The sequence below is a fragment of the Pagrus major genome, chromosome 18, assembly GCF_040436345.1.
Source record: "Pagrus major chromosome 18, Pma_NU_1.0".
Taxonomy (NCBI): Eukaryota; Metazoa; Chordata; class Actinopteri; order Spariformes; family Sparidae; genus Pagrus; species Pagrus major.
In genome coordinates, this window is record NC_133232.1 from 36,795,278 (window position 1) to 36,809,630 (window position 14,353).

The 14,353-nt window shown below is 41.1% G+C and overlaps 1 protein-coding gene across 1 annotated transcript; it reads left to right on the forward strand.

The window, feature by feature from the left end:
• Positions 1-642: 642 nt before the first annotated feature.
• qdpra (quinoid dihydropteridine reductase a) lies at positions 643-13,335 on the forward strand. Its single transcript, XM_073486368.1, has 8 exons — positions 643-1,028; positions 1,115-1,207; positions 2,516-2,612; positions 3,390-3,530; positions 7,533-7,641; positions 10,335-10,418; positions 11,738-11,933; positions 12,639-13,335. The coding sequence occupies exons 1-7, from the start codon at positions 945-947 to the stop codon at positions 11,838-11,840; spliced, it is 711 nt and encodes a 236-aa protein (XP_073342469.1). The 5' UTR covers positions 643-944; the 3' UTR covers positions 11,841-11,933; positions 12,639-13,335.
• Positions 13,336-14,353: the final 1,018 nt, after the last annotated feature.

Consider the following 14,353-nt stretch of genomic DNA (forward strand, 5'->3'; position numbering starts at 1 on the left):
AACTGGAGGAGCTGCAGGCTTTAAACTCTGTGTGGGAGTGTCCTTACAGAGTCGTTAAGGACACGTGTGAGCTCTGAGTTTCAGAGTCGTTAGGGCCTTCATGTGGGTTTCTAGTGCCAGGTGAGCTCAGGTGTGAATGGTTGTTAAGCTGTCTGGGGAGGGAACTCAGTACTGCATTGTAGGTGGGTGATCAGTGATGTCTTAGTCCACCTCCTCTGTTCACAGACGGTCGTTCCAGTTTGACACAGATGGATTCTTTCACTCCTCTTTCAAACCATCTGTCTTCTCTGGACAACATGTTCACATTGCTGTCCTCAGAGGAATGATGTGTCTCCTTCAGATGTAAGTGGACAGCAGAGTGTGGACCTGAGGAGTTGGCCCTCCTGTGTTGTGCCGTTCGTTTATGGAGACGTTGTTTTGTCTCTGGGGAGACACATGTATTATTACATTAGGGATATAAATCCTGAGGTTCAGCAGAGACATTATAAGACTGTAATAAGACAGTGAGCCTAAAAGCACTTTGGATTCATACACACGCTGCATCAGAGGCGGGTTCACGTGTAGTCATGTAATTTCCGACAGTCGCTGAAAGCAGCATCGGTCAACCTGTTGCCCCAGCGGAGGACCGCCCCTCTCCCCCCTGCCTCTCCCCTCTGCCTCTCCCCCCTGCCTCTCCCCTCTCCCCCCCGCCTCTCCCCTCTGCCTCTCCCCTCTGCCCTCTGTCTCTCCCCCCTGCCTCTCCCCCCTGCCTCTCCCCTCTGCCTCTCCCCTCTCCCCCCTGCCTCTCCCCTCTGCCTCTCCCCTCTGCCTCTCCCCCCTGCCTCTCCCCTCTGCCTCTCCCCTCTGCCTCTCCCCCCTGCCTCTCCCCCCTGCCTCTCCCCGGGTATATGAGCTGAAGCTCGGCCACGGGCCAGTCACAGCTCGCTGCCGATCAGAGCATAAACATGGCTGCCCAGCGGGTCATCGTGTACGGAGGAAGAGGCGCTCTGGGCTCAAAGTGCGTCCAGCACTTTAAAACCAAAGGATGGGTGAGTTACAGCAAACCTCGAAGCTAACATGCTAACTCTCTGCGCTGCTAAGTGATGAGCTAGCTAACTGCTGGTTGCACCCACAGTGGGTCGCCTGCATCGACATGGCTGCAAACGAGGAGGCGAACGAGAACGTGATCGTGAAGATGAGCGAGTCCTTCAGCGAGCAGGCGGGACAGGTGAGCTCACCTGCGCTGTCAAACACACGGTGGCGTGTTGTGTCTCACTCATGTCAGACTCCAGAGCTAACACAGCTAACACAGCTAACACAGCTAACACACCCGCGGAGCTGCCGACCTGCAGCTCGAGTCTAACTCGTGATGTGAAAACATCAGCTCATAAACATCATCATCATCATCATCATCATCATCATCAGCTCATAAACATCAACAGTTTCGTGTTTTATTTGTTTTCTTCACAATAGTTTAGCTAGAAATTGTGTATGCTAATGCTGCGTTCAAGTCGCATGGAAAAGAAGGAGAAAGGATACTTGGAAGCAGTGCTGAAACAATTATAATTTAATCAATTATATTATATAATTTTTCAACATGATATAGTTTGTTTGGCTGCTTTGTTTGATGGCCAACATCCATATTTTGTGACAGCTAGTGAGAAAATGTGTCCAATTCAGAATCCAACGATGATATTTTTCTGTTTTACACGTCGATCGACCTGTTTTCTGCTGTCTGATGGAGCTGCGATGATTAATCGATTCACCGTCAACTATTAATGTAATCTTCAACTATTTTGTTAATTGATTGAATTGTCTGAGTAATTTAAAAAGAAAAATACAATCAGATTACAGCTTCTTAATTTTTAATAGTGTCTGGTTTCTTTCCTCCTCTATGACAGTAAATCGAATATCTTTGGGTTGTGGACAAAAAAAGACATTTAAGGACATAATGTTCCACCGTTTCCTGATATTTTATAGATCACACAACTAATCGTATATTCAAGAAAATAATTACCCTTGATGATAATTGGAATTTCAGCCCTAAAGCTGGTCAAAGGGAGGCGTACAACCTGTACAGGTCGGCCCAAGACGAATAAAAATGTATAAAACAACAGTTCATGTAACAATCCGTTCTTATCAGATGCAGGATGGTGTGTGACATGTTTATGTCTTTACTTGGCCAGTTTATGAGACTTTGTTTAAATCCAGTAGCATATATCACATACTAAGTACATACTTAGTGCTAATAATGTATGTTTTATTACTTATCTGATAAAATGTAAGGTGATCTTAAGTGCCATTCATTAAAATAAAATGTATTATTATAGTGATCGTGATTATTATTGTTAAGAAAGTGGTGTTCATCACTTGGAGGCTCCTGTGAATGTTTCTACAAATACCCTGATTTTGTTTGTTGACTTGAACGCAGCGTTCAGCATCTCCAGCTGGTGTGTGAGCTGAAGCTAGTTGACATTTAAATGGCGTTCGCCTGTGGCGTCATGAGAAGGTGTTAGTTATCTGTCGTTCTGTGCAGGTGACGGCAGATGTGGCTTCGATACTCGGGGAACAGAAGGTGGACGCCATCTTGTGTGTGGCAGGAGGTTGGGCGGGAGGAAGCTGTGGCTCCAAAGGTCAGAGTTCAACCTTTTGTTTGCTGTTACATTAATCATCAGCCATTCATTTCCTGCAGCAGTCCATGGTTAAATTTAAACTTGGCCTAAATAAACTGTTGTAATAAAATGTGCTTTTATATCATTTGAGGATGTTTGGTCGTTCTTGACTTTGGGAACAGTATGTATTAATGACTAATCTCAACTAGGAGGCCCACTGCTAGCTTCTGCTAAATTTGGTCAGTCCAAAGAGTAACCACATTTTTATTCTTCCACCTCAAAGTGTGAGTGATGTCACGTATGTTATGTAATGTGATTTACGTCACTTACGTTTGTTATTTTAATCCAAATTATGATTTTTTTTTTTTTTTGCCTAACCCTAACCAAGTAAACCTAACCAAACCGACCAGTTCCAGTCCCAGTTAGTTTATTGCATTTATCTTACAGCTAACATTCAAAACTACCTGCATATAAAAGGAAACCAGCAGTTCTGTGGTAATAATGAGCAGAAATGATATCTCATTGTGCAGCTTATTAGCATTTTGGGTTTGCTGTTAGTTGTGTTTGATGAGAAGATAAATACTACTCCATTGTTTGCACAGTAAAACGAATCTGCCCTGAGCGGCTAGTTAGTTGTGCTAAGCTAAGCTAACCAGAATGCAGAGAAGTGTGTATTCCCCAAAACTGTTCTTTTAAAGGCCAGCACTAAATAAGGTGATGCATCTATGGATTAATCATGTTGGATAAAGTATAAGACGCCAGCGTTGAAAAGAAGCTTTCCTGTTATTTCTGTCTTAGATTTATACAAAAACACAGATATGATGTGGAAACAGAGCGTGTGGACCTCGACCATCTCCAGCCGCCTCGCCGCTCTGCACCTAAAGGAAGGCGGACTGTTGACTTTGGCCGGGGCCAAAGCAGCGCTGTCAGGCACTGGAGGTAAGGCGCACATTTCTGTTTACCGTTCTCATCGTGATGACCTAGTTTGGCCGTGTGTCATGTCAGTGTTGCAGGCAGACGGTGATATAATGGAGACTTGATTGCGCAGATGTCTCTGTTGTCCAACCTGCCAATTCAAATAATGGAGGTAATAGAAAACGCTGCAGGGCTTGGATGAGGGAATTGACACACTGATCAGAGACGTGTGGGATCTCACACAGCTCCCAACAGCGCAGGAAAGGTGTCGATAAAATGGATCTGAGAAACAAAACAAGGAAAAAGATGGAATAGCTGATGAGGTCTGTTAAAGCTGTGGGGCTCGGTGGTTCGAGGGTTTCATAAACAACAAGTCAGTGGTTTGATTCCCACAACAGCCTGTTGGTCCGTCTGCAACCCTCTGCTCTGTTAGTGTCCTTGAGCAAGTGACTCAACTCTGACCTACTCACTCATTATAACCTGCTCGATACAAGTCCAGATAAAAAGTTAAAATGTAACTGATTAGGGACAGAAGTGATAACGAGAGGACAACAGAACGGACATTAGAACAATTCAGCAACTTACTTCACAGTCGGTTAATAGTTTAAGTCATTTATCCAGCAGATGTTGATTGTTGCAACTTCTCCAACAAAAGAATCTTCAGCATTATTTGTCATATATTAAAGTCAGCTGAATATCTTTGGGTTTTGGTCTGTTGGATGTGTACAGATTTATTTCTATTCTCCAGACTACACCACGGTCCTGAGTTGTTATTATTAACAATAAATCAAATAGTCAACAGAAATTGTTATCAGTGATGTTGGATTTTTTTTATTGCAAGAAAAAACACTGACAGATAAAGAGTTGATGTGAGTACAGTGATGACAGAGGACAGATTGTTAGTTGCAGCCGTATTAAACGATACATTTGTGTATCAATATAAAACATGAATTAAGCAAATATACAGATTAACAGCCACACAGACATGTGAGACAACCATGTATGCTACATATCTACAAAAATGTACAAAGTACATAAGGAGTAAAGGTATAAAGTATTAAACAATGGAAATATTCCAGTAAAGTACCTCAAAATTCTACTTAAAACAGTGCTTGAGTAACTTGTACTTAGTTACATTTCATCATTGTTTATTCAAAATTTTGACACAGAAGATTTTAATTTTTCCTGCAAACGTATATCAGTTATTAGTCTCTTTGATTCATAATAATCAGTTTCAGTATCAGCCCAGAAAAAGCCCCACTGGTTGATCTCTAATCAATATGTTTGACTAGCTCTAGAATTGAACGAACTGAAGCTTCCACAAGAAACTTCCTGTTTTGGACGTTGTGCCGGTGAATTAAATTCGACCTATAGTCAGTCATTGTTAACGTGACACCTGCGGGCCTCGTGCCAGCCTCTGTAGGATCCAGACAGGCTTTGGTGTGGTGCCATGTGATGTCCAGCCTCCTCTCTCTCTATCCAAGCCGGCCATGTGATTGGCTGAGATCCAGCTCTACAATACAATATAAAGCCCTGCCTCAGCAGTCAGCACAAAGCCCACAGACTCATTGGCTGCTGGCTTAGGAGGAGAATGACTCAGCAGTTGTGGCTCCACGCTCACATGGACAGTGTGATACAGAGATGATGATGATGATGATGATGATGATGATGATGATGATACAGTTCTGATATCTTTTGTTCTCTTTACTGAGCTTGTATTTGTACCAGAAGCTGCCTCACTGCAGAGCTGACTGTATTTTAAGCACAAATGAACTGCGACAGTTTATCTTCCAAAATCCTGAATCTGTGTGGTCTAATTAAATGGGAGTCAGTATCTCAGTATCAAGAGCCACATGTTAAGAAATATAACGTAACTCTTGAGAGATGCTTGTGTTAATCCTTCTTCTTCTTCTTCTTCTTCTTCTTCTTAATAATATTATTATTATTATTATTATTATTATTATTATTATTATTATTATTATTATAAAATAATCTGTGCAGTGGAAACAAGGAGGCAGAGTAACTGAAGATGTGGGAGGTGTGTTTACAGGTCTTTTAAAATGTCTTAAGACATCTAAAATTACATTTTTTATTAACATTAGGTAATAAAAGTACTGCATACTGATTATGTCTTAAATTTTAGTTTTAAAGATCTCAAACCTTTTTATCTAATTATTTTTATCTCACACATTTCTGATGTAAACAAACGGAGGAGGAGTCAAAGGAGTCTGATACTCACGTTTTTATTTTAACTTACATTTATTTATGACCTGCACATGTCAGTTAGCTCGGAGAAGGGGTCGAACCACGTGAAGGGTTTTTTAATAATCCTAACCTTTGATTTTGGATTTAAAACAGAGGTTGTACCAAAGAGGGTTTAAGTGCAGGAGTCTTCTCTGTGTTCTCATGTGACTTGTATTTTTTTCCATAATCCCCAACCTGATTATCCTCTAAGATATGCAAAAGATATCTTTCAGTGTTCAGATGCACTGCAGACAGTGTTATTCACTCTGCACCTCAACGTTTCCTGAAGCCCAGTCCAGCGTTCTGTCTTCCACTTGTTGGCCTGTAGTGCAGAGTTTACTGAATGGAGTGGAGAGACATCTGTTGCTGTATCAAGTCCTTTGTTTAGACTCACTGAAAGTTCTGATCCAAAGTCTCATTGTTTCTTCTGGTCTGGAGCAGCTATTTGTAAATTCCAGTTAAGCTATGACCAAAGTATTTATAAAGTATAAGTTTACTGAATTAAAACAGGTGGCAACACACAAACTGTTTCTGAAGTAGAGATTACTTGTTACAAAATATTTACACCTACTGACTGACTGACTAACTAACTAACTAACTAACTAACCAGGTCTGATATAAAGAGCAACACAGCTGTCACAGCACGTTAAATAATGATGTTTAATGATGAAGACTGGGAGGATTTAAAATTACATTACACAAAAATAACATAATATTATTCAAAAATTGTGCCTACTAATAATAATAATTGACTGAGAGACCACATTATGCCAGTTGGGTCAAAAATATCAGAAAATGTCAGAAATTGTGAAAAATACTCCACAATTTCTCAAAGTGATGACGACCAGCTGTTCAGAACCCAAAGACTCTTCATCTGCTGTCACATCCTGATGAGTGAGAAGCAAATATTTGACATTTTTGCTTCTGTATAGTTTGCACATTGATATAATTTTAACTAGCTAAGACACTTTGAAACTAGTTGTAAGAGTATATTATATATGTCTGCATTATTATTACCAAAGCCAAGACGAACCTTCACCTCTTCACATCTACATCCTGGATGTAAGCTGCTGCTGACACACTTGATAATTAGCAGATTTAATTATTGATGGACGCCCATTGTCATGTGACCTGTCAGGTAGCTGGAGGCTGAACTGGTGCTTTCACACCAAATCAGAGCAGTGTTGAGTTCACTGTCCTTGGACTTTTGCATGACCGGCATCCCGAACTCGTGCTTCCTTTACAAAAGCTTGTGATAAAAGCCTTGTCACCACCCCTCGTTCCTATTGGTCAGTTCTTCGTAAGCCTGTCATAAGATTGGTTTAGTGGGGTGTGCAGATGCTCGGCATTCTTTAGAAACCCTCTTTTACATGTTTTTGGGTGGGAGGCGGAGGGAACTTAATGTTTCCAGATGCTGAAGCTACAAAACAGTCCTGGAAGTTATCCAAGGCTGCAATCATGTGGAAACAAACTGACTAGAGAGAAGAGAACACGCAGTAATAATGTTGCACATGTAGTCAGTAAATGTGAATGTGTTTGTATGCTACAGTTCATTTATACCACACAGACACATACCACAAGAACTCGACTGCATTTTACCTGCTCACTGACTCAAACTCTCACAATGTTCCCTCCACAGATTGTCCAATGTTTTCCACTTGACCTCTCTCTACTAAATCAGTGTCCTCCTCCTCTCCTGGGCACAGTGTGTGTGTGTGTGTTTCTTTTGCAAACTGAATTTCCTCCAGGACACTAGAGAGACATTCTGTCTGTGCTCCTCAGGTATGGTGGGTTATGGCATGGCCAAAGCTGCCGTCCACCAGCTGTGTCAGAGTCTTGCGGCGAAGAACAGCGGGATGCCGTCAGGAGCTGCTGCTGTGGCTATACTACCGTGAGTACTGCTGTGAAATGTTGTGTACACACTTGGATCATGATGCACAAACCATCTCCATGATGTGTAGGGGCTTTTTGCAGCAATAGTCCACTAGAGATCTTTTTGAGTATTGTATCTGCTGCCTGCAGGCCGGAGAGCATGGTTGTGTTATTAGACCTGGATGTGGAGACTTTGTGTCCAGTTTTGCAATTATTATTATTATTATAAGAATCCTTTATAGGGGAATAAAAATGTTGCTACAAACCAAATCTTACTAACTTTGTCTTCTGTTGGCAAGATTATCTACTTTACCCACCATTTAAAAGAACAACCACTTTATTAAACCTACTTCAGCTCAAACTCTGTTTTAGTTTTAAGTTCCTTTTGCTTCTGTGGAAAATGGAAGGAATATTTGAGGGAATCATATTTTAATCTGCCCATGAATTTATTTGTTTTTATCCAGTAATAGTTAATGTGTATATAATAGTATTTTAATGATCGTTCCAGTTTTGGGCTGTTAACAGGATAACCCATGACTTCTGAGGACGTCACTCTCTCTGGGAAACCAATGTGCATTTTTCACAGTTCTGACATTTCTTAGACAAAACAATCAGTTGGTTTTATTGAAAAAATAATGGAAAGATTCATCTATGAATAAAAAAATAAGTGTCAGTTGCAGCCTCTGTATTCTTTGGTATTTTAGTTAAAATGTTGAGCAAAAGAGAAGGAGAGAGTTTCATACTTCACCAGACAACCTTGAATACTGGTTCAAAGACAAATTATTAAACGTCCTGGAACTTCAATATCCTGAGATATTGTAACGTGATGCTCGTAAACGACTCACAGCACATTCATGTTTACCAACCTGGATCGTCCGTGATACTTTATGACAAAAGATATATTTTCCCCTGGATTCAGCGCTCACTCACCGCCCGCTGGTTGTTATTGGGTTGTTTTTTTCCCTCCTTTTTTTATTAGTTATTGTTGGCAGCAGATTTTTATTAACAAAACAAGACAAATATGAAGGTCTCAGTTAGTGTGGATGGGATTCTCTTCCCTGTTACAGCCTGGTTTTGCACTTTAAGGTTGATATTCAACACAAATGTCTTGCACAGTGCGGCTTTAAATAGCGAAGATGTGGAGATGAAAGCTATTGTGCTGTAAAATGAACTGTGCTTCATCCTCCTTTGTGATGTTTGACAGATAAGTGAAGATAAGCAGCCCGGATATACAGATGTGAAAGGCTGCCATAGATCTCTGCTTGTGCACGTGATCTGTTTCAGATGAATGACGCACACTGTACCCTTTGCATGATCGCCTCGTCCGTCTGCTTATTAAATTTAAAAGCAGTGTTTTTGCATCGTCACTGTGAGGAGCTAGAAAAGGCTTTTCAGGGGTGTATCCAGCTCCTGCTCTCTGTTTGGTTGTATGAGGCTGGAGCGAGTCTGCCTCTCCAGCAGGCTGTCACATCTGTTCAGCATTAGCCCAATGACTTGCATTTCTGTTGCAGCCTGCATCCCCCAACCCCCCAGTGCTGCTGTGCCATCATATATATACTAACACTGTTCAGCTTTTGTGGACATTCACGTGTTTTCCTGCAGAGGCCATGTGAAGATTGAACTGCAGCCTTTTTGTGTGTTTTTCTAAGCATGTACAGAAAGACAAGAAGTCATTATCGTAATTAAGGATGTGTGCGATTAGTCGACTAGCCAATAAAACGTTGCTACCCGGCTAGTTGGCACCAGAAATACTAGTCGGTTAATATAATTGTATTAATGTACACATTTTAATTAGGCCTACACACTGACATAATTTGCATTGAACTGTTTTCCTCATCAAATGTTGCTTAATAAAAAAGAAAAAGGGCTTAACCCTGGTTAACTTTAGCTATCGTTGTAAATACTGATGTGTTTATGTATTTGATGTGCAGTAACATTCACATGTTTCCAAAAGAGATTTTGTTATGTTGAATATAAATATTTTGCCTGTATTAGTAAGAGCGGTGTCAAAAAACGCTGCTTTATAATGAGAGCAGTATCTGGTTTTCTGCAGGTTTTCCCTTTTACAATGATGAATACAGACTAACTCTTCCCCGTGATATATGGAGGGATGTCCTCTCACACAGTTGATCACTGGCTGTGGTCTTTGTGGTGTGTTCAAGTGCAGCTTTTTGGCCGAGACACAGGCAACATGAGGCGACTACAGTAGTTCTTTGATGTTGGTTTGGTGTGTCTGGGTCCTTAAATACAATTATGTTATTAATGGAAATGGCTCGAAATAATATACGCAATAATTTTTCAGGACAGTGTTGAACCTAAGAGATTAAATTGTGCTCAATTTAACTGTTTTCTGAGTCTGAATTTAATCATCTATAACGTCAGGGGAATTGATTATTAAAATACTGTATATGTTTTTGTACTTAAGTGTAGCTTAAGCTCCATGAGGACTCCCCCTAAAAGACTTCAGTACACCTCAGGATGTTTTGTGGGTTATAAGCTATTACACAGGGACATCACATGTTAACATTAACATGGTTAACATGGTGTAATATCACCGCCGTGATATTTGAAGTCATGAATATGATAATAAAACAGAGACATGATTTAAGTGTCTCTCTGTGTGTGAAGCTGCTGCCGTCTGCCGGCTCGCTCTCTTCTCTCCTCGCTCAGACGTTGCTGCTCACTCTGATGTCATCTGACTTAATTTGACAGGGTTACCTTGGATACGCCAATGAACAGGAAGTTCATGCCTGACGCAGATTTCAGTTCCTGGACACCGCTGGACTTCATCGCAGAGTGAGTGCTGAGGCCACTAATGGTTCTGTGTCTGTCTGCAGATCTGCTCTACGAACATGATTATATTCACAATGTTTGTTTCTCCTGCTCTCTAGTCATGTTGTACACTGCTGGAGTCGGTGTTAATGTGTGTGTGTGTGTGTGTGTGTGTGTGTGTGTTCTTGTTTGCTCATCCATTCGTCGTTGATATAACACTATATCTTTATAACACACATATATACACTATAAACAGTTTCCTTCAAAATGTAGGTTACTGACACGAGAAGGAGCTTCAGTGATTAACTAAGCAACTCTATTATCTTTTACTGAGGCTGCATTTGTTACTGTCAGACATAATAAACTACAAAGATGCTGAGTGATTAATATTTTTCCCTGTTTTCATTAATTCGAAAACGTCAACAATGCCAGGGAGAGAAGAGAAGTTTGTTTTTATTACATTTTAATATCATCATTTATGAATGTTTAAAAACATCTTGTACCTGGACTCTGTCCTTGATTTAATTAAAACTTGAATTAATTTAAGTAATGAGTCAATTCTTACAGAAAACAGTGTGTTTTGAGAGGACTAAGCTCAGTTTGTGTTTAGTCTCTGTGTATGCCAGAGGAGATTAGATGGGATTTGATCCACTTTGATAATCCCAGAGGAAACAGATGAGGGTCCGAGGACAGAAATAGAAATAATCTCAGTGGTGGGAAATGAAGAGAGTTGGCACTCAGTGCTTTGTTGTCTCCTTTCTGTACTTGCCTGGCTTTCAAATGACAAGCTTCATTCATAACACCTGTAAGTGATCGTTAGCTGAAGAAGTCAAGTTCGTTATTCAAACCCAAAAAGTCTGTAAATGTGTCAACTGTCCGTGAAAGTTACCCTCTAAAAAGTTGACATCCTAATACCAGAGATTGTGTAAACATGTCATTCAGCCCGTCATTGCACTGTCTTTGAAAGAGCACAGATTCATGAAACAACCTTTAAAATAACACTTTTTGACATTAACTGACGTCAATCAAGAGAATTTTTCTGTACTTACAGAGTATTACAAGCTCAAGACAGGGATATCATGAGCCAGTCTCTCATGAGTATGCCAGCTCTAAATGTGTTGTGTCACATCATAGACACACTGGCCACTGATGTATGTCAATGTCAATAAAGCAAATATGGGCTGATACTGATATTTGGCCAATGTACGGATGCATCCCTGGTACAGTTATCACATTAGGTACTCGATGAATCCATTAGTTTGCTGCTTTGAAATAACATAATGTTCCTTGAGAGGGTAGAATCAACGTGTTAAATATTGCTTTCATTTCCTTGTTTCCTCCAGATTGTTCTTCAGCTGGGCCACAGGGGTGAGCCGGCCCGCTTCAGGAAGCCTGATGCAGCTGCTGACCTGCGGAGGTGAAACCCAGGCTGTGCCCACACAGTAGAGACAGAGAGGAGCTGTGGAGACAGTGATGGGGGTTGGAAGGGAAGGAAGAGGAAGCAGAGAGATGAGGAGATGAAGGAGAGCAGAGATATAGGCTGTGTCTCAATTCAGGGGCTGCAGCCTTCAAGGCCGCGGCCTTAGCGGTCCACGAAGGCCGCGGCCTTCGGACAGACCTTGAAGGCCACATCCACCGCTGTTAAATGGGACGGTCTAGCCTTCGGAGTATTTCCTGGTTGCGTCACCAGGTGTTCATGCATTAAAGTCTGTTTTGGTTCAAATCTATCAAACATGTACATTTATTTGTGTGTGTACAATGTGTCAAATCTGAATTGAATTATCAACATTACAAAATAAACATGAACCCATTGGTGAATAACAACTATGTTTACCATAGCATTACCAGCTTCACGTATTTTAACTGAAAGTTAAACTTTGGAGGTTTTATAGTCTCTTGAAGTTTAACATATCTGGCGTTGGATGTTCAAATGAGTAAAAACCGAGTATAAACCCATTACTTAAATTTAAATGTCATGTCTGCGCCACTTGATGTCGCCATTTTCTCTTGCTTCCTCTTCTGTTTCGGGACTGAGCAGCGGTGCGCAAAGGATCTTGGGATATGTGAGGCCGCGAAGGACAGTAGCGGTGCGTCCTCCTAAACGAGGGTGGGGAAGGCTGCATTTGTGGGCTGCATGTGGCGCAGCCTTCGAATTTGGACAGCCTTCGCGCAGCGTTGTGACGTAATTGGCCTTGAAATGCGCCCTTCCTGGGCTGCAGCCCCTGAATTGAGACACAGCCATAGACTGGAAGGGGGAGGATATAGGGAGGCATGATGAAGAGGGCTGAGAGGTGAAGAAGAGGGATGGTGACAGAGAGGAGCTGAATGAAATGAGGAGGAGGAGGAGGAGGAGGAGGGCTTGTGTTGCAAACGCTGCCTCACAGCGCCATCTAGCTGTAAATCCACACAATTATCCCACTGAAGCAGTCAGTCAGACTGCAGGCTCCACTCTGGCACAACGATTTTCAGGACTTATCAAAAAGTATTCCATAATAAAATGTGTTTGTAGCTCATCTCTGCTCAGGACTGTGTGGAAGCTGTCGCTGATTAAGATGCAAACATGAGTTGTGATACCAAACCACTGTCATTCTGTGTCATAGCAGTAAAAACAATTGCTGACACCTAAACTCTTTAACATCTGTGACATTCAACATACGACAGTCTGATCCAGTGTGACGTGAGATCTGTAGACCTTTTAGTTTTTACTGTCTGTAGTCCCCGACGGTCCTCTGCCACTGCAGGACCTCAGAGTCAAAATAAAGAAAGAAAGCCGCTGTCTTCTCTCAAACGGACAATACAGTTTAAAGTGGAGTGGCCTTATTCTGTGTTTGTAGCTATCGAGTCAAAGTGACCTTGGTGTCGGGGGTATGACGAGGTGCTGCGTTCCTGTTGTGTGTTGTAACTGTGTCAAATTCACAATAAAATGAGTTTAAAAAAAGAATAGATTTGAAGTTCAGAGTTCATTCTTGACCCTGGAAACAACCGTTCAGCTCGAAGTCCGTTTAGTAGCAACGATGCACAGTTCCACTTTTGTTCAGCAAATTTGGATATCTGCTGTTATTGATGCCGATAAGAGTTTTTAACACACGGAGGAGCTTTATAATTAAACTGTGGACATTTAATGATGATTTTATGTTGGAGAACAAAACGTGTAAATACGTTCAGCCTGTGGTAACAACACACCTTATTTCAGGCATTTAACCGAAAAACCAATTTAAAAATCTCAAAGACTTTGAGACGAGGGAACTGGATTTGCAAAGATGCTAACTGATTTCTGTGTTTTAGACTACAAACTACACCGATGTGTACAGGATCTGGACCGTTATCCATTAAATCAATTGCATAAGCACTTACACACGATATGGATATTGGATTGATCCCAACTCTTTAGTTGCTCTTCTAAAGCCCTTAATTATCATACATGCTGTAATTTCTCTACATGTTTACTGTGTAGGGCACTACTGTTACTAATTCATGCACATTATAAACAGTAACTGAAAACTCAACCTGCTGCTTACTAAAGACTAACTATAGACTGTTCGTTATTTAAGAAATAGTTAATGAACGAACATGAGATTGACTTGGAACTCAGCGATGGTCTTCATCATCAGCTTTTCATCCATAAAAAGAGAATTTTTAAGTTTGAGCTGAGCTCCAGAACCGTTACCAAATGGACCTTGAGGTGAGACTGGTGTAAATCAAAGGATCTCTAAATTGTGAATGCAGATTGGATGCTGGATGAAACAGTGACAGAATGCACATCACTACTCAACACTGGATATTTGAAATTTTTAAGGATAAGTTTGGTGATATTTTATATTTTCTTACTGTCTCAGTACTTTTCATGTGTACAGCTCTGAGCACGAGCTAAATCTTCAACAACAGGTCGTCATTATGCGCTTTTATTTTTAAAAAGCTACTCGAACAGGAATGAATTGTTTATTTGTCGGGTATACAGT

Coding starts and splice junctions, on each gene's coding strand:
- qdpra (XM_073486368.1), top strand. CDS start 945: ATGGCTGCCCAGCGGGTCATCGTGTACGGAGGAAGAGGCGCTCTGGGC. Junction 2,613..3,389: donor AGGAAGCTGTGGCTCCAAAG/GTCAGAGTTCAA, acceptor TTTCTGTCTTAG/ATTTATACAAAAACACAGAT. Junction 3,531..7,532: donor AGCGCTGTCAGGCACTGGAG/GTAAGGCGCACA, acceptor TGTGCTCCTCAG/GTATGGTGGGTTATGGCATG.